Source organism: Oxyura jamaicensis, chromosome 1 (genome assembly GCF_011077185.1).
Source record: "Oxyura jamaicensis isolate SHBP4307 breed ruddy duck chromosome 1, BPBGC_Ojam_1.0, whole genome shotgun sequence".
Taxonomy (NCBI): Eukaryota; Metazoa; Chordata; class Aves; order Anseriformes; family Anatidae; genus Oxyura; species Oxyura jamaicensis.
The window spans coordinates 108,378,347-108,397,511 of record NC_048893.1 but is presented as its reverse complement, the minus strand read 5'-3'; the positions used below and the strand labels follow the sequence as shown (position 1 = coordinate 108,397,511).

The following is a 19,165-nucleotide window of genomic DNA, read 5'->3' as shown; positions in this document are numbered from 1 at the left end:
CTTCCTTCCTTCCTTCCTTCCTTCCTTCCTTCCTTCCTTCCTTCCTTTTCTCTTTGATCTGCAGTGTTTCCTGCAATCCTCACTTTTCCATTCTATGGGTAGTGCTTAACTGGTAAAGTTAGAGACAACAGTGTGAAACACTAAGGTAGGGAGGCAGGAGGTGTTATTTATCCTGATGTGCGGAATGTGTTTCTATGCCATAGCCATGAAAGTACTTTTTGCAAGCTGGCAGTGCTCAGTAGTTGGAAGACAATATAACTAATCCAGACATGTTCAGTGTGTAGAACTACAGAATCTCCCAGTCTTGGCCTTTCCTTATGAGAAACTGGAGTGAGACCCATTTTTTTCCCCAAAGACAAATGAAAGATTATAAGTTATATCCAGGCTAGAGAGCATGCTTGCTTCAAACGATTTTTCTCTTTTGAACTCAGGGAGAAAAGAAATCATTCTACACTGTCAAAAAAGCAGGAACCACGTTGTTGCAGGGAAGTTTTGCAAGAGCAAACCAGAAATCTAAGCTCTTCATTTTTCTCTATATTATTCATTTTTCTCTGAACTTCAGCCAAACTGTCAATTTGAAACTTGTATCATGGCTTAGCAAATAAACTTACAATGTGAAATAATAGAAGAAAGTTGAGTTATATGGCCTAAAATTTCCTTTTAGCAAAAGATAATAAAAATAAAAAATACAAAATCACAGGCAGATTTATAGAACAATACCGAAATTACAGCACTTGTTGGGTTGGAACTGCTTTTAACTCAGGAAAAAAAAATTCACATATATAACCTTTCCCCACCATACTTCCTACCCCTTTTTCTTCCTCTTTCCTCCCCAGTAAACTTACTGGGAGCTGATTTTTTTTTCCTCCCTGAATAAAGTTTCCAAAAGAGTTCACTTATGTTCTCTTTGGCTTTTTTTGGGGGGAAAAAATAATCTAAGTACAAAACCCCAGGATTTTCCCACATTTTTAAATGCTTTATGTTCTTGCATTCTGACAGAGATGAAATCTACAAGACAGTTCAAACAAGCGGGCTGCTCTCCTCTCTCTGTTTCTATGGAAATGAATGTCCAACCTGTTAAAACAAAGCACATGCTTTACTGTAATCACTATATGGTGATTATTTAAAATAACGTAGCACATTTTTCCTGATTCAACCTCTATTTCTATGGATACAAGAATGAAAATAGTGGTGGAGAAGCTTTTCGTATAGTTCAACCGTAAGCGTGCTTCGGATGCTGTAAGTTCTCACAGGGTGCCACAGATTCTGAGTTCTAACAAGATCTTCAAGTGTGCGGTAATCTGATCTTGAGAGGATCAATTCTGCGTGTTGCAGTTAAGAAACATTCTCATGGTTGCAAGTAGAAATCTGAATGAACACAGAGTACAGTATTTCACCCAGCAGATTTCAAAGTACAGGAAGTACTTGCTATTTTCTGACTTTTTTTTTAATTATTTTTTGAGTCACCTCGGAGTTATGAGAACTAAGAAGTTATGAGTTTTGTGGTCATAAGCTGCATCCTACGTAGTCAGCTCTTGGCCTGACTTTTCACAGCACCATAGAGACCCTGGCCACTTCACAAAAGAGCAGCAAGATGAAACACACGAAGTTTGTAAAACCCATCTTCTCGTGTTTCATTCCATCTGAACTCCATCTCAACTTCCTCACCGCACACAGCAGAAAGGTCACTGCTCCTCATCCTCCTTCATGCTGCCAGTCTTATTGGCACCTCTCCTGTGCACAGATTATTTTTTCTAGCAGTACACCCAGCATGCTGGGCACTTGTACAGACACGAAATAAGAGGCTTGTCCCATCCCACAGAGCTTACTGCTGGAAACAACAACAAAAATACCTAAGCTGGAGGAGGAATAAGTGCACCAAGAAAAAGGTCCTGGTTTGCTTTCCATGCCATCTTAAAGGACACAAGTCATTCTTGGTCACATCCCGAGAAGGACCTGAAAAGGTGGACTGGAAGACACTGCATGCCTTGCCTCTCAGTTTAGGAAGGACATTAGGACAGAGCTGCTGGGTGGACCATATTCTTGGAAATCAGCCTGTTTACTTGTGAAAGTGCCTTATTATGGGTTTATGAGCCTGCCTTTCGGCTGGTTGTTGTCACTGTTTTTCCTTTAATATGTATTTAGGCTAAAATTTTCCAAAATGACTAATGATTTTGTGTGCTTGAAATTCAAGACGGCAGCTTTTTACAGCCACAAAATCAATGTCAAAGCACTGAAAAATTGGTGGGTTTTCCAAAAGCCTTGGAAAATCTGTTCTCAAGGTCTCTCAAGTTAGGTATGCAAAGGCATGCTAAATTGGGAGCGTTTCAGAAAATACAAGCCATTATCAATATCTAATCAGTGAGAGTTAATAGTTTTGAGATCCAGACCTTGCAGCAATTCAAACTGAACACCCCAAAATTAGAAGCAAATAACAGAAATTTGAAAATAGCATTGCAGAGTTCATGAGTGCTTCTTTTCCTCATGGAACTGTGTGGGTTCAATGGTAAATTCTGAAGAGATACTCAGTGTCTGTGGTTAAACTAACTCAGGGTACTGGTAGTTGAATATTGTTCCATGACTAGAAGGTGGTGCGGGCTTCAGTGTGCAAGGAAGCTATCTTTTTTGTGCCTCTGGAGGTAGCTGCCCTATAGAGCCAAGGTCCTGTTCTGTACCTTGAACTAAAGGCTTTATTCACTTCATCCCCAGTAGCTGCTTTCAGCCTATACCTCCACTTGCTAATCTCAGCCTGCCCACTGTCCTTCCCCCTCTTCTGTTCTCCTCCTTTCTTGCCCAGTATTTCCATCCATCCTCAGCATCTGGGCAAGCAGCCTGATTCCCAACTCATTCTGTGCCCTGGCTCAAAAGCCTGGTGCTAACGCATGCTCGTGCTGCTGACGCCTCAGGCAAGTTGGGTCCTTTGATACTGATAGGGCTCTAGTGTAATGGCAGGGAAGATAAACTGTCATTAGTCAGGTTTTAAAATGCATTCATTAAGCTATTCAGAAAAGTGCTGCTGTGGTTGAAATAACTAAGAGACTGGAGAAGGAGGGGTCGTTTTGTTTTTCAGCTTCAAGAGCAGAAGAAGTTGTGGTTTTACTAAATTGCTGTAACTGCTTATGCCAGAGAGGCATTGGCATTGCAAAGCGGTTTCACGAGGGTTATTACCTCAGCCCAGCCTACCCACGTGGCTCCTGAGTCTGTACCAGATTGTGGTGCACCACGCAGACCCCTTGTTTCTAAACTTCTGTAATTCCAGCTCTGCAACCTCTCTGTCTCCAAGCTCATGAGCTGGCACTGAGTGCAAGGATGGTGGGAGTGTGGGGCACAGTGCATTTGGGTGTGAGATGGGGAAGAAGTGATGGTGTTGGGCTGTGCTGGGAATGTTCCCTTCTTGATATGTTGCGTTGAGGAAAGGGTCCTAACACTTACCCTCCTGACAGCATCCATCATCTCTCCCTCTGTGAACCCACGTCTCAGATCTCAGAAGATGAAAAGCTGGAAGATCTGATAAACAGCTGTACCTCACATGTCAAGTTCGCAGGAACATGAATTTTGGGGAGAAAAAAATAAAAGAAAGAAACATTTCTATGAAATAATTCTGTAAGCCATGAAAGAACATCGAGAATAGCAGTTTTAAGTATGTGGTATTTGCTGAGATTCAGTTCCTCAGAATTATTTCTATGATTAATTTGTGCATCAGATTAAGTCTGTTTATTGGAAAAATTGTGTTAAGAAACCACTGCATTTCCTACACGATCTGGGCCAAAGTTAGTGTGGAGTAGTGGATCAAGTTGTGTAAGGTCATTAAGTGATACCTGCACTGAGAGCAGTAGTGGTGCAGTGGTACCATAACTGGCAGGGGCAGTTCCTGGCTCTGCTAAACAGAACATCAGTGGCTTCAAAGGTAAAATCTGGTCTGGGATTAGTATGGGCTATATAGCTCTATTTAGGTATGGGTCTATCAGCAGTCCTGCTCTATCCACAGAGATAGTTACTCGTTTGTAGTGAGCGCCTGAAGGCCAGGAGATGAGGCTAAGTTTAGTGAAGGTCCACCAGGGCACAGTTAAGAAATGATGTAAGTTCAAAACAACAAAATAAGCTTGAGGTCTGGCATATTGCTGAGCTATGACTCAAGGCTACAGATGGTGGGTGGGTGAGCAGGATGGGAGAGACCAGAAGACAGACCATCATGAAGCTAGTGGTGAGAACCTAACTAAATGAATTTGGTCCTCAAAATTGCATGAATGAAGTTCCTAGAGTTAGGAATAAAGTTCAAGCTGGGAAGCAAAGGCAAATTAGGCAGGACTGTAGGGCTAGGGCTTGTTACACGAGATGCTGTTCAAGCCAGCACAGGCTTCGGAAGCTGGATTATGGCTGATGCAGGAAAAGGTTAACTGGCTTGATAAATTCTGTACCTGGAACTGTTCGGTGAACTTGGGCTAGAGCTAAGGTTCTTGCGAGGCATTGGGAATTATTTTTCAGACAAGCAAATGCCAAAGGGGCAATGTGTATCTTGGATATGATTACTTGTTCATCTGGCAAGAATCACAGGAGTATATTTCAATTTACCGAAAATTGGGCAGCTCAGAAATTAATACTTGAGTCATTCGCTGCTTACATCTGTTAAACATGCAGGCATGCAGGCACAACAGGGCAGAGCAACGTTGTCTGAGCTTGATGTCTCATTCTATGAGCAGGCCTTCTTGAATGGTGTTTGCCAAAAACCAGACTCCAGGGAGGAAAATTGTCATAAATATGACAGAGAAAGGAGGGGGTGCAGGCTCAAAGTACACAACAACATCATTGAAGTAATCTGGTTTGAACTGAAACTAACAGTTTTCCTCACCATCCTCATTAAAGCCATAAAGTAACTCATGGCTACTCTGGCAGTGAGGGGAGAGAATGATTGTCAAGTTGAAATTAAAATGATTTTTGCTAGCATTTTGTGGTAGTATTTTGGTACTAATGTTCTATGAGATATGGTATGATTATAACGATCAGACTTGAAAGTCCAAAAACTATGGGTTACTTGGAAACTATTAGCAGTGCTTTGAACCCTTTAAAAACTGTTATTTTATTATTATTATTATTATTATTATTTTCCTTTGGTCGTATTAGTTTTAGCCTTTGCTTCACACATTATATGTACCCCCTCCAATTTCTGGAATTTCAAATGTATTTTTATATCTGCATACCTTCAGTTCCAGCATTGGTGGGTAGATGAAGAGCAACTGACATCATCCACCTAGACATGTACAAAGCATTTGACACTGTCCCCCATTATATCCTTGTCTTTCAACTAGAGAGGCATGGATTTGACAGATGGACCACTCAGTGCGTGGTCCATCAGAATTGGCTGGATGGTTGCACTTGAAGAGTTGTAGTCAACGGCTCAATGTCCAAGTTGAGATCAGTAATGAGTAGTGTTCCTTGGGGGTCAGTGTTGGGACCAGAGCTGTTTTACATCTTTGTTTGTTACATGGACAGTGGGATCAAATGCACGCTTAGCAAGTTTGCCGATGACACCAAGCTGGGAAGTGCAATCAACATGCTGGAGGGTAGGGATGCAATCCAGAGGGACTTGGGCAGGCATGAGAGGTTGGCCTGTGTGAACCTCATGAGGTTCAACAAGTTCAAGTGCAAGGTCTTGCACCTGGGTGGGAGCAATCCCAAGCACAAATACAGGCTGGGTGAAAAATGGATTGAGAGCAGCCCTGAGGAGAAGGCCCTGGGGGTGTTGGTTGATGAGAAGGTTGACATGGGCCAGCAGCGTGCAATTGTAGTCCAGAAAGCCATGGGCTGCATCAAAAGCAGCGTGGCCAGCAGGGCAAGGGAGGTGATTGTCCCCCTCTGCTCTGCTCTCATGAGACCCCACCTGGAGCACTGCCTTCAGCTCTGGGGCCCCAGCACAAGAAGGACATGGACCTGTTAGAATGAGTCCAGAGGAGGGCCACAAGGATGATCAAAGGGCTGGTGCACCTCTCCTGTGAAGACAGCCTGAGGGAGTTGGGGTTGTTCAGCCTGGAGAAGAAAAGACTCTGGGGAGACGTTATATTAGATATATGGATGAAATTATTTACCATGAGGGTGGTGAGGCACTGGCACAGGTTGCCCAGAGAAGCTGTGGATGCCCCATCCCTGGAGGTGTTCAAGGCCAGGCTGGATGCGGCTTTGGGTGACCTGGTCTGGTGGGAGGTGTCCCTGCCCATGGCAGGGGGGCTGGAATCAGATGGTCTGTAAGGTCCCTTCCAACCCAAACCATTCTGTGATTCTGTGTTTTTCAAGAAAAATGTAAGGTGAAATAAAGGATTCTTATCATTCAGAACAACCCATTGATGATCTTTTACAGATTAATTGAATGCATGATTTGCTATACTGCAGTTAATTCCAAATGAAATTGCTATCAAAACAAACAGAGAAATAGTTGAAATCTTTTGAGTTAATATTTCAGTAGTTCTGGAAATATTGTAAATGATTAACATAATTTGAATGGGACATGCCATAACTAGCAGCACTGAGATGCTTCTCAGCCTTGTTCTACTCAGTTATTCTAAAAAAAGCCCCTGTAACTAGTATCTAGTAACTCATTTTCATTTATGCCCCCCTCAATTTTTGTGAGTCTCACATCCAATATAAGGACTCCTTATATCTAATATAAGGACTCCTTTTATCACTTTGTGCTTCCTAACTTTGCTTGCTATCTGTATTTTATTCTACTGTTTGTTCTCAAAGTACCGCAGCAGCTTCGATTGACAATAAAGCGCTCGCCCATCCTAAATGCTAGATCGGCTGTTAATGTTGCCCTCTTCTGGACCACTCCTTTTCCACACGGAAAGCAGTTAAAAAGCAGTTTTGACAAAAAAAACCTGATCTCACGAACAGCATCGAATAAGTCACGTTGTTTTTATTTGTTACTTGTCAGTAGGAGCAGGGGGTCATTCTGGACAGCATTCTACCTCGGCGCTCATTTTGCCTCACCGATGTGATGTAGCTACGTGTAGCAGTTCCACCTGCTGGCATTTCGCACCCAGCAGTTTGGGAGCAAGGCTTTCCCCACCGCCACCCCGCTTCTCCGGGCACATCCCACTGAGGGCAAACCCTCCATTAACCCCCGAGCACAGCACTCCCCGTGAGAGCCGCTTCCGAGGCACACCAGCCCGGCCCGCCCCCTTTTCCCCTCAGCCCCGGAGCCCCGCTCCGGCCGGAGGAGGCCGCTTCTTCCTGCCGCGGCGCATCCGGGGCGGAGGCAGCGACATGGCGCCCAAGCGGCGCGGCGTGCCCGGGGCCGGGGCCGGCCCGCCGGCGGCCAAGCGAGCCCGCGACGAGGAGGGCGAGTTCACCGGTGTCCGCTTCAAGGCGCTGCTGCGGGACCCCAGCACCGCCGGGAAGGGTGAGGGGCCGGCCGGGGGGACCCCGCTTTGGGGTCGGGGGGGGGACCGCGAGGTGCAGGCGGGGGCTGGATGGAGCCGCCGTCCGTGGCATAATGGAAGCCGCGGGGGGCGCCCCTCATGCGGAGCTCGCCCCTCATGCGGAGCTCGCCCCTCTCTTGCAGGCCTGGAAACCTTCGTGTCCGTGGCGAAGGAGCTGCCGGCTGCCCAGCTGTACGATGTGGTGGAGGGGTACGTCAAGATTTCCGTGGAGTGCGCCGAAATTTTCAAGCTGCTGGATGGGGAGAGGAAGCCGGAAAGCGAAGTAAGTCGGCCCTGGGGTTTGTGTGCTAATGACTGACCTGACTGGGAGCAGGACTGCCAAAGAAATGTTCTACAGCATAAATAGCCCTGGTAACACTTAGGTGTGGGGTTCCTTTATTTTAAAACTGGAAGTCACATTGGGAGAAGCATTGGTCAAGTGGGAGATGGCCTTTCCATCCTAAAGACATCCCTGTATTTAATACGTAGTCCAGTAATACCAGTAGTCCAGCCAAAATTAACCTCTTAGAGTTCTTTAAATGTCAACAGGAGACCATAAATAAAATTAAGGGCTCAACAGAAACAATTACACACAAAAAAGAATAGTCTGGTGAAAACAGTTGTTCTCATAATTAGACATTTCCCTGATACACCAATATGCCCAAGAAGCCGCTGCTAAAGTTGACATAATTTTTCTCATCTGAGCTTGACACTGTTTTTCTTCCTCAGAATATGGTGAGTAAACTAAAGAATTAAAAAGCTCTTTTCACTGTGGGTACTGTGCCAGCATTAATAACTTAAGTCTGCTTACAACATAAAATTTGATGCTCTTCGTTTTAATCTCCATGCGTTGATCTTTGCATTAGTTTGTCATTTCTGTCTATGTAATGACAATCTGTGTAACAAGAACCATGCTCAGTTAAATGCTTTCTTCAAGATCCTTTTTCTAATGGAGGCTAATACTTGTAATGAATATGTTCCCTGTGCAGAATGGACTCTAGCTTCAGCCAGGAGCTCATTGAGAGGCTGGAGCAGTTCACATGGTTTCCTCCAGCAGGTTTCATTGTGCGCTTAGTAACAGTTCCCTCTTACAGCTTAGGTTCATCAGCCCTAGGTCTTGGCTTCCAGCTTAAAAAGATCCATCCAGCCTGTGCTAAGATTTATGCTGCAATCAGCTTTTGCCTTTGCAGAAGCTGCCGTTGTGCATACAGATAAATCATGCATGCACACGTAGGTTTCCATTCACATGTGAGGAAGGACCCTTTTTTTGCATTCAGTTTGTTTGTCCAGGGTTGTCCAGGCCTTCGGTCAGCACGTATGGCATGGGCTTCCAACTGAGGTTGTCCTTTGAATTTCATCAGCTTAGCAACTGGAAAAAAAAAAAAAAAAAAAGGAGTTGTCTGCCTCTCTGTGGCTCTAGTCTTTCATATAGTGTCTGTATAGGGGCTTCCTTGAAGATTTGCACTCTCAGAATCGATCCTTTAGAAAATGAAGTGTTTAGGAGAGAATTCAGGAGTTAACTTTGCCTTCATATTTGGAAGTTTTCCTCTTGTGGTAGGATTAATCTTCTTTTTAAAGGCATTTTTTTACTGTTGCTCGGCTAATATTTTCAAGCCCAACTGGTATTGACAAATACTAACATATTTATGTATTTTACAGATGATATTAATCTTTCAAGCTCTGGAAGCCATTTTACTGAGGACAGCCAGTGACCTCTCCCATTTTTCTGTTGTGGGAATGAACATAGTCAAAAAGTTGATTCATTCCTACATGAGATTGGTCTATGTTGCACTGTATTCTGAAAATCACAGGTAAGTCTTCTCCATACTGTTGAGAAGAATCAGTTTCTCTGCGTTGATCCCAAAGGGCTGCATGGGTCTTGCACATCAATACAAGAAACTGCAAAACTCAGCCTGACTTATTGCTAATGACCCACTGTTACTTAATGATTTTGTTCCACATTTTGTAAAATAATTGCACGTGGAAGTCTTTGCAAGGTTTCCAGTTCATGGACATGACCATACTTCCTAGACCAGTGAGATGATCTCACTGCAACAAGTGTTTTAACTGCACATACGATTCCAAATGCTTGTGGATAGGTATATTGTAAAATAGATTTTGAAACTGTGCAAGATTTGCATTTATTAATAATTTAAAGATTACAACTTCTGGAGAAATTTGTCTCTCCCCTCCTTCCCAGTTGCTATCAACGTGGCCTAAACAATGGTTTTAATTATTTTAACTTCCCTTCTAATTTCGCAGGCAAATTTTCCCAGTGGTCAGTGAGCAAGAATCCAAACTGAGAGTAAATCTTGGGATTTAGATCAATGTCAACAACATTGTTCCTGTGCTGCATACTTAAATGCAAGAAGATTGCCATCATTCAACTAACACAACGCCGAAGAAAAATATAGTTTTTCTTTGGCCTATGCAATGCATGTCATTAACTTTGATATCAGTTTTAGCTCCTATGGACCTGTTTGTGACAGTAAAGCACATAAGCGTTTTTGGACAGAGGCCTCAGTCCTGCCAAATATGCTTGGAAAAATAAGCTGTTTATTAAGAACACCAGAGTTATTTATAAATAATGTAATAATGTGTGTTTGGTCTAAATTTGTATTGTGATGTATAAATAACATGGTTACATGTTCAGTTAAAGCTCCTATCAGTAGCAGCAAGAGCTTTGCATGTGTGGGGATACTTTCCTAATATCCATCTTTATTGTTCAGGTTGGGACTGACTCTGCAAATTGCTTTGTGCCTGAAACGTCTGAAGGCTTGGGTGGATGTCAGAGGAAGAATGGGATAATTCATTTTGTTTCAACACCGCCTTTCTTTACGTTTTAATCTCTTGGGTTGGGGTTTGCATAACTGTCGTCCTGGAAATAACTTGCAGGTTGTCCTCTGTTTTGTTCTAGGATGAGCCGAGTGTGCCTTACCCTGTTGTCAGCAATGGTGGCTCAGGGGCCAGATTCAGCAAGGGACGTGTACAGCCACTTTGATTTCAATAACAAATTTCTGCCTGGATTAGTGAAGAAAAGAGATAAGAAGGTAAATTAAATGTCTGTCTGTGGGTGTGCCATGGAATGCTATGCCTTGGCTCCATCAGTTTTCTTCTATCAAGTTATTTAAAACTAAACTGTTGCCAAAGACTCTTTTGCCATATTTTCATCTGTAAGAACATGCCTCTTTCATCCTCTTCTGTGTCAGGCTGAAATGCTTCTTGATTGTTTCTGATTGGCAGCAGAACTAATCTATGGGGCAGGAGCTTCCCGGCTGCTTATGTAGGAAATCCCCAGGGCATGTTTCTGAGTCTTTGCAGTTGCAGGAGAGCTGGCTTGCACCCCGAGGTATAGCTTGCTTTGTTTTTCATCCCGTGCTGATCATTTTCATCTTGTCAGGGTGCAGAACTCCTCAGGCTAACCTTTATAACACTGCTTTGTAGTATTTACTGCTTAACATCAAATGGCCTTGTCTGTTTCTAATAAGCTTTGATGAAATGTAAAAGGTATCATTTCTGTGGGCTACCCTTTTTATGGCTAAAATAGAGTGAAAGTGGTGGTTAACTTCTGAAAACTGTTCAGGGATTGGTATATGTGAAGAGCTAAGTCTTTTTTTTCAATGCAAGGATTGCAGTTTGGTCCCACTGAAATAAATGGAGGTTCTCCAGATGTTTTAATGGAGAGAGGATTTTGCCAAGTACTCCTACTGTCAGAGTAATTGCATTTGAAAATATAACCAGGAGTTTAAAACAATCTCTTGGTTGAAATCCCAAAGGAGGATACACGAGTGAGTAGAAGCAGTCACTCCTCTTTTTCCAAAAGGAACTTTATTTCTTGTTTCCTCTCTGTTTTGCTAAAAATAGTCAGGTTGACCTGAACCAGTGTTTTAGAACAAAAACATTTGTATTTCATTCTAAATATGTCTGTATTAAATCCAGTATTATTTTCAGCACTGCTACTTTGTTTCTAGTTTTTAAAGATCACTTGCAGAATAAATGTATACATTTGTATTGGTTTTGTGCAGTCTGGTGACAAAGGAGGTAAAGGTAATGTCTGGGAGAGAGGTGTGGGGGTCTTTGTTTTCTTTGGGGGGAGGAGGTATGGGGGTTGGTCTTCTACTTGATGATTTCTTTATGTATAAACAAATTAGGAATGGCAGATTTCATGGTTTTTGACCTTATTGCACAAGCTGTCTTTGGGAGTACCACCACCCCTTAAATTGAAATGCGTGAATATAGTCTTTTGACCACAACCTTGTTAGATACATGAGTAAGATACAAGGAAAAAAAAATCCAAAATTGATTGAAGATTTTATTCTTGCTCACCTTTCAGTGAAATTACTACATCACAACTGGCTATCAGAGCTGAATTTTTAATACAAAATTAATGAGCCCAAAACGTAAAGCACAAATCTAATTTATTTATTTCTTCTTTCAACCTTTCATGAGTCACTTTTGCCTTATGTTTAACCTGTCCAGTAGCTTGTTTCAGGCATTTTTTACATAAAACTTAATTTTTTTTTGAACTTTCTGTAGGAAATCATGTGATGTATTCATATTCCAGGCAAAGCTTTCATTAGTTCCAGTGTGTCTGAATTTGTAGGTTGGTTGTTTTGTTTTTTCTTCAGCCTGTCTCAGTTGCATGACCAAGCTAGCAAGTGTGATAGCTGGAGAGCATGTGTAATGCACTGCATCCCAAAGATGGCAACAGGTGGCATGAGTCCGCAAGATTAGCGCTGCTTTGGAAGTTTGTATAGTAAAAAAAAAAAAAAAATGGAGCAGTGCGGCTCTCATTACATTCTTGAGTATTTTTGTGTTCAAAAAAATACTGCATGGCTGTACATAACCTGTCTGTGGAAGTCGTTTCATTTATCTTTTATAGTACCTACAATGATAATCAATTGCTACAGGTTGTACACAACTGCAAAATTAATACTGCATACCAACAATATCTTTTTTCTTTCTTTAAGGGGAGACCTGATGTCCGCATGGGCTATATTCAGTTTGCTCTCTCGTTTTTAATTGCTGGTGACAATGCAATCTTGATACAAGTGCTGGAATTAAAAGGTATTTCACAATTGCTTGCATTTATTTTAAGGTAGAGTCTTTTAAAGATCATAATAAATATGAGCTAATTCAAAATGTGAACCAGTTAAACAGCACTAATAAGATACAAAGCATATTTTTATTTTTGTTACCTGAGAAACTTTAAACTTCTTCGGTGTTTTAGTAAGTATCTCTTTCACTTGAGAATAACATTTTGCTTCTCAAAAAGCAGTGCAAAAATAGAAAGCCCTTGATGACATAGATCTAAAAAAAGAAAATGTAATACAACTTTTGAGGCCAGAGAGTCAATAAGCAGAAAGAAAGCTACATGGCCTCTAGACTTGCTCATAACACAGTAATACTGTGTTTTATTATTATTATTTTTTTTGAAAAGCATTAAAGATGAAGTCCGCATGCACTGTAGTTTCCTTTCCATCCTCATGCAGGCCAACTCTTGTACACTCCCTAAGACTGTTTTTTGTCAGTGTTTCAGGAGACCTATGTAACATCACTTGCATCCTTTATGGAAGCATTACATGGGAGCCCAGTCTGTGTCTCTTGGAGAATGGGGCCAAACTGACTTGACAAGGATCCAGAAAGTCAAATCCTAAATACATTTAATGAAAACCTGATCCCTTGTGTGCTGAAGTTGAATGTAAAACTTACGTTGACTTCCGTGGTTTGAAAACTACTGCTGATGTTTCTCAAGCAGTAAATTGCTGCCTTTGGTGTGGTTATTAAGGAATTCAAACAGGACCTGGAAATACTTAAAAATACATATATAAATAAAAAAATATCTGTTAGCTGGAATTCATTTCTTCCGTGGTGAGGGAGTAAAACCAGGTCATAATTATTGACTTTTATTGTTCACGCTACCCTGTGAGCTGCCGATTTCCTTCAGTTGCTTGCAGTTGTTCAGTTCTTTGAGTTCGGGATGGCAGTTCACAGTGTGCTGAGCCAGTCAGCCCATCTGGCTCTCATTACCCTGTCTGGGATGTACAAGTTCTCTAAACTTGGAACGCACAGGTGAGCTCAAAGTTGATGCAGTTTTAGAGGTAACCTGCAAACTTCTGAGACTCACCCAGGGAAACAGTTCTGAGCCCATCAGTGGAAAGGAAGCCCATCATTAACTCAAGTTTAAATACTGCACAGCATATTGGGACCTGAAATATATTTGAAGTTGACAGATGCTGTTGCAAAAGGTATTAATAACTGAGTTGGGAACTTAGCTAGTTACGCTGAAAGTAGGTTTGGCAGCATTACATATTTGTCACTGTGGTTATAGAGGCATCATCCTTCTGAACTCTTACTGCAGCCTTTTGGTTCATTCTTAAAATAACAGCAAAGTAAATAGTATGACATTGAAGAGAAATGGGTATGAATTCCCTGAAGTATTTTAATATGAAAATAGCTTTCACATCTTTACTTAACGTTTGAAATGTCGTCTTAGATTTCATTCCAGCTATTTTTCGTTCTGGAATAAAGGAAGACAAAGTTTCTACAGTCAATCTTCTACTCTCCACACTGAAAACTAAGGTATGATATATACTTGAAACATCTTTGCTTCTTGTTTTCTCTTTTCTTTGCTGCTGGAAACAATTTGCAGTAATTTCTCGTAAAATATACAGCTCTTCAGTATGTTTGCACCATGCTGCTGCAAACTGCTGAAAGTTTGTTTGTGTCCATTGCTGATGCTACTTGTTGGAGGCTGATAGCTTGGTCATCATACTGTTTGAGGACTGAAGCTTGTTATGTCTTTCTGATGTCCTCTTTGAAAGTGAGTCATTGTGCAGCTAGTTAAGGATTTTGTGAAATATGTTGCTAATTTGCCATTCCTTTGCGATAACTTACAATAAAGTTTTTCTGTTTTTCTAATTATTTTCAGGTGGTTCAAAATAAAAATATCACGAAAACACAGAAGGTGCGCTTTTTTACTGCAGAAGTGTTGAATCACATAGCTTCACTTTACCGATGGAATGGGATTACTGATGTCAGCTCTGGGGATTTGAAGGTCTGGTAGCTTGTTTCTTGTTAGTTGTTTTTCTTCTCTTGCCTTTTTCCTTCTTCTTTGTTTAACCCATGGGTTTTCAAATAGCTAGCTGTGTTTAAGTAGCTGGGATTTCAAGAGGAGAGATCTGCTGGGGCTACTGAAAAAGAAACCGTGATTTTCTGCTGCTTCTCACTGCTCGAGGAGGAGGGTTTGTTTCCCCTCCCTGACTGCCAGAACTGCCATGCAGATCTGTTGACCAAGAAGAAATGGGGTATTTGAGTGTGAATAGTCCATTGCCTGGACACATTGATGTCTCTATAAGCTAATATGCTAGGAGTAGTGTTCTTACTATGTGCCTCATTTCCATCCTGCAAACTGATCTGATATGAGATCTAAACTTCCAAGATGGTTGCCAGCCTTTTCAGCTTGCACAGTTTGAGAGGCTGGCAGGGTTTCTAAAGGCTGATTGAGCTGTAGCTGATTCTGCTAGTCCACAAAATCACATTCCTAAAGTAATGTAAAAGATTAATGGAATCTGGGTTCCCTTTTTTTGTCTTCTTTTTGATAGGTATGGGTATTTGGTTACTTCTTGCATTATAGTACAGTGACCGTAAAGGCATTCATGCCCTACCCTCTTTCCCTGAAACACTGGCAAATTCAGTGCATTGTTAGCTATCCATCTTTCTTGTCCTATATTAAAGTTGTTCCATCTTCTGCCAAATTGGCCTACACTGCTTTACACTGAAGGCTTCAGTGACTTTTTTTTTCTGTGTTTCTGAACTTTGTCATACTTAACCTGCCTGTAAGGTTGAAAGTTTGTAATTTTACATCCCAGTCGTCAAAATCCCAGTGTGGCCTTTCCCCAATTTACATAAGTTATATATCACTACTTTTCTGTAGCTTCCATTTTCTCTGTCTTCTTAACAAAAATCCTAGGTCAGTAATGCCCTGCAGATAGTACATATTTACCTAAATAAGTGTGTGAGGTTTGCTTTCTGTGAAACAACAAATACTGTAATATTTAATGTGTTTAATACAGAAACTGAAACTTAGCTTCTTAACCTGAACCTAAATTAAACTTTCTTTTAGCCTTTCTATATAAAGGGTGCTCCATAAAATTTATAAAACATTGAGATTGAGGCAAGACTTTCTTCTGTGATGCTGAAAATCATGTCTTTTTTACTCCTTTTTTTGATTTTTATAGGTACCTAAAGGTTCTGAAGATGCAGGAAAGATGATGGTACGAGAACTTGTTCATAATTTTTTGATGGACCTCTGCTGCTCTCTGAAACATGGCATAACTTTCTATGACCCAAGTCTTGGAACTTCTGGAAGGTAAATCACCAGTGAGCTGAGACTGTATGTGTGCTTTGTGCTAGCAACAAGAAAGGCCTCACTAGTTTTCTTGTCTGCCCTTTGCAAGTTAACTTTGCTTAATATTACTTCTATCTCAGCAACTTGTGGCAGAAAAGAAATATATTGCTGGGTTTTGTTTTGCTTTTGTTTTTAACTTTCCAAGATTGAACTACTTTATCTTCATATGCATCTGCCTACTGGAGTAGAGAGTGCTCAGCTATATTCATAGGGTTTTGGAGGTAATGGTTGTGTTTCTCTGAGCCACTTCAATGAATGACTAGGTACCAAGTCCCTTATTATAAGGTGTGATTTTGGACCACAGGTTTGTGGTGTGAAAATAAAATACCAAAGCTGCAGTGTAGATCAGATGATAGTAAAATATCTAGTCTAATTTACATATGGTAAAACCAGATGTGGTTTATTCTAGAACTTGGCAAAATGTCCCATGCTTGCAGTAAAGCCAGAGTTTGGTCTGCAACACCTAATCTGGAAATTCTGTTTGACCTTACTGTTTCCATTGGGTAACTAGTTAAAATATATGTACGCTGATACTGTGATTTATGGAGAAAACAGTTTAGATTCTTGTAATTCTATGGAGGGAATATCATAGGATGCCTTTGCTTCATCGTGTTGTCTGGGCAATGAAGATAGATCGTAGTAGCAGGTACTAATACTGGGTGGTGCTAGAGCAAAATTTTAACTGGTATTAACCTGATATTTTCTCTTTGTTTAGCGATATATAGAAGAAAACAACAAAAAAAGGAGGGGGGAGGGGAGGAGAACTGAAAGAACATGGAATGCTTTCAAGTTTAATATTAAAGCTGTAATAGTACATTTTCAGCTTTGTGATGTTTGGTTAGAGTGTTTCTGAAACATTGTGGTTTTAGTTGAAACTAATTACTGTTTGTCATAAAAAAAATTAGAGGTAAACTTAGTTCTTATTTTTCTCAATATAAACTCAGAGATTATGTGAACAGGTTGAGAGATCTTGCCTTGGATTTGTCCCAGTGCCAGAGGAAATCTAACTTTTTGCATTACGGTATCGGAGTTGCAGATTTAGAATTGCATGTAAAGTATCAAAGTGAGGATTTCTTTCTTATTTTTTATCTTCAACAGGGGAGGAAACCTGGTGCTTCTGCGCTTTCTGCTTGGTTTAAAAACTGCAACAGAAGATGAAATGGTTGCTGATCTTGTGGTGAATATTCTTAAAGTATGTCCAGACCTATTGAATAGGTACTTCAAGGAGACCCAGTATTCCTTTGTTCCTAGAGTAAAGTCAGCTTGGATGGATAATATGAAGTTACTCAAAAAGGTAAGAGTATGAATGATGCATACCACTTCTACATAGAAATACGCGATTCCAATACTATTTTTTCCTCAAAAAAACAAGTAGTGCTGGCTAAGCAGTACTGCAGAATTACCCAAAGTCATAATAGGAAAGATGGTAAAGTCAAATATTCCTGACCTAGTGAAAAGTTACTAAGCAAAGTTCTTGACTGGGAAGCCTGCCTTTGCTATTATTACCGAGAGATATTGCTGTGTAAAATTTATTATAGTTTGGGTACTGTTGCCGTACAGGACCCAGTCAGCCTGTGGCCGTGTTAGGTATAAACTAACAGAATTGTTTTTGATTTAGACCAGGTCCTCATAGCGAAGAGTTTCACTGAAATGAGTCAGCAAATAAGTGGAAGATCAGGGAGTGGAGTTTTTTATTTTTGTATTGGAAACAGCTGTTCTGTTTTGGAAGAGACTCATGTTTGAAGATAGTGTGTTCACAGCTGTAAGCGAACAGTATTTTAAGAGAGTTTATTGAAATCACTAAAAAGTCAGACAGGCACAGAATTTCACAAATAATGGTTTTAAAACAAACCAGCAGTGAGGAAGTTAGGTGATGGAGTTTTAAGTGAGTTAAAAGGGAAGGACTTAATGGCTCTGAAATAACACCATCAATTACTGTGGACGTGTTAGGAAAGAAGCAGCAGGATGCTGTTAAATGTCAAAGTTGGTAAATGGAGAGGGGGAAATGGCATCCTGTTTTTGGTGGGTGCTAAGGAAAATGAGCCATGGCTCAGAGCCACAGTTGCTTTAAAAAGCGTAGACAGAGTGAGCTGGAAGGTCATTTGCTAAAGAGCCACATTTAGAGCAGGAGGCTGTATAAACATTTAACTAAACCAGGAAGGAAGAGATGGATGTAAGAAATAGCGGGAAACCTCATGTTGCTGATGCAGTTTTTGAGATGTGGCAACATAGAAGCCCAGCTAGAAAAAACTTCTAGCCTTTCTGAGTCTGCCTCTGCCTCTTCACTTTAGCTTGAAGTGAGCAAATGCAACCTGTAATCTGTTGAAAAGTGTTGGCTTTTAGCAGGGGTGCAGGTCGCATGTGGATGTTTCATTTCATTGAATAGCCTGGGGGGATGCTCTTCAGCATTCCTGTGTAAAAGTTGGTATTTTTGGCTGACGGCTGATGGGCAGGGCTCGAAGGGTTGTGGTAAATGGGGCCACATCAGGCTGGCAGGTGGTCACTAGTGGGGTCCCTCAAGGCTCCATTTTAGGGCCAGTCCTCTTCAATGGTTTTATAAATGGTTTGGATGTAGGACTAGAAAGAGTTTTGACCAAATTTGCCAACAACACCAAACTTGGAGGTGTTGTGGACTTGGATGAGGATGGAAAGGCCTTGCAGAGAGATCTGGACAGGTTGGAGAGCTGGGCGATCACCAACTGCATGAAGTTTAACAAAAGCAGGTGCCAGGTCCTGCACCTGGGACGGGGCAACCCTGGCTATACATACAGACTGGGTGATGAGACGCTGGAGAGCAGCCCTGCAGAGAGGGATCTGGGGGTCGTGGTTGACAGCAAGTTGAATATGAGCCAGCAGTGTGCCCTGGCAGCCAGGAGGGCCAACCGTATCCTGGGGTGCATCAAGCACGGCATCGCTAGTCGGTCAAGAGAAGGGATCGTCCCGCTCTACTCTGCGCTGGTGCGGCCTCACCTCGAGCACTGTGTGCAGTTCTGGGCACCACAGTACAAAAAGAACATTCAGCTGTTGGAGAGTGCCCAGAGGAGGGCAACAAAGATGGTGAAGGGACTGGAAAGGAAAACATGTGAGGAGCGGCTGAGGTCACTGGGCCTGTTCAGCCAGGAAAAGAGGAGGCTGAGGGGAGACCTCATCACGGTCTACAACTTCCTCGCGAGGGGGAGTGGAGAGGCGGGTGGCCTATTCTCCATAAACACCAGTGATAGGACCCACGGGAACGGCGTTAAGCTGAGGCAGGGAAGTTTAGACTAGACATCAGGAGGAGGTTCTTCACCGAGAGAGTGGTTGTGCACTGGAACAGGCTCCCCAGTGAAGCAGTCACAGCACC

At 41.8% G+C, this 19,165-nt stretch overlaps 1 protein-coding gene across 2 annotated transcripts in view; it reads left to right on the top strand.

Moving 5' to 3' along the window:
• The first annotated feature begins 7,216 nt into the window (after positions 1 to 7,216).
• URB1 (URB1 ribosome biogenesis homolog) overlaps positions 7,217 to 19,165 on the top strand; it is a 49,578-nt gene continuing 37,629 nt past the window's right edge. For both annotated transcript variants that reach the window (XM_035315621.1, XM_035315620.1), the window contains exons 1-9: positions 7,217 to 7,393; positions 7,556 to 7,695; positions 9,072 to 9,223; positions 10,330 to 10,462; positions 12,383 to 12,479; positions 13,909 to 13,994; positions 14,344 to 14,469; positions 15,653 to 15,783; positions 16,921 to 17,116. In XM_035315621.1, coding sequence (XP_035171512.1) covers positions 7,258 to 7,393; positions 7,556 to 7,695; positions 9,072 to 9,223; positions 10,330 to 10,462; positions 12,383 to 12,479; positions 13,909 to 13,994; positions 14,344 to 14,469; positions 15,653 to 15,783; positions 16,921 to 17,116 — 1,197 coding nt within the window. In that variant the 5' untranslated portion in view covers positions 7,217 to 7,257. The remainder of the gene's footprint in view (positions 7,394 to 7,555; positions 7,696 to 9,071; positions 9,224 to 10,329; positions 10,463 to 12,382; positions 12,480 to 13,908; positions 13,995 to 14,343; positions 14,470 to 15,652; positions 15,784 to 16,920; positions 17,117 to 19,165) is intronic.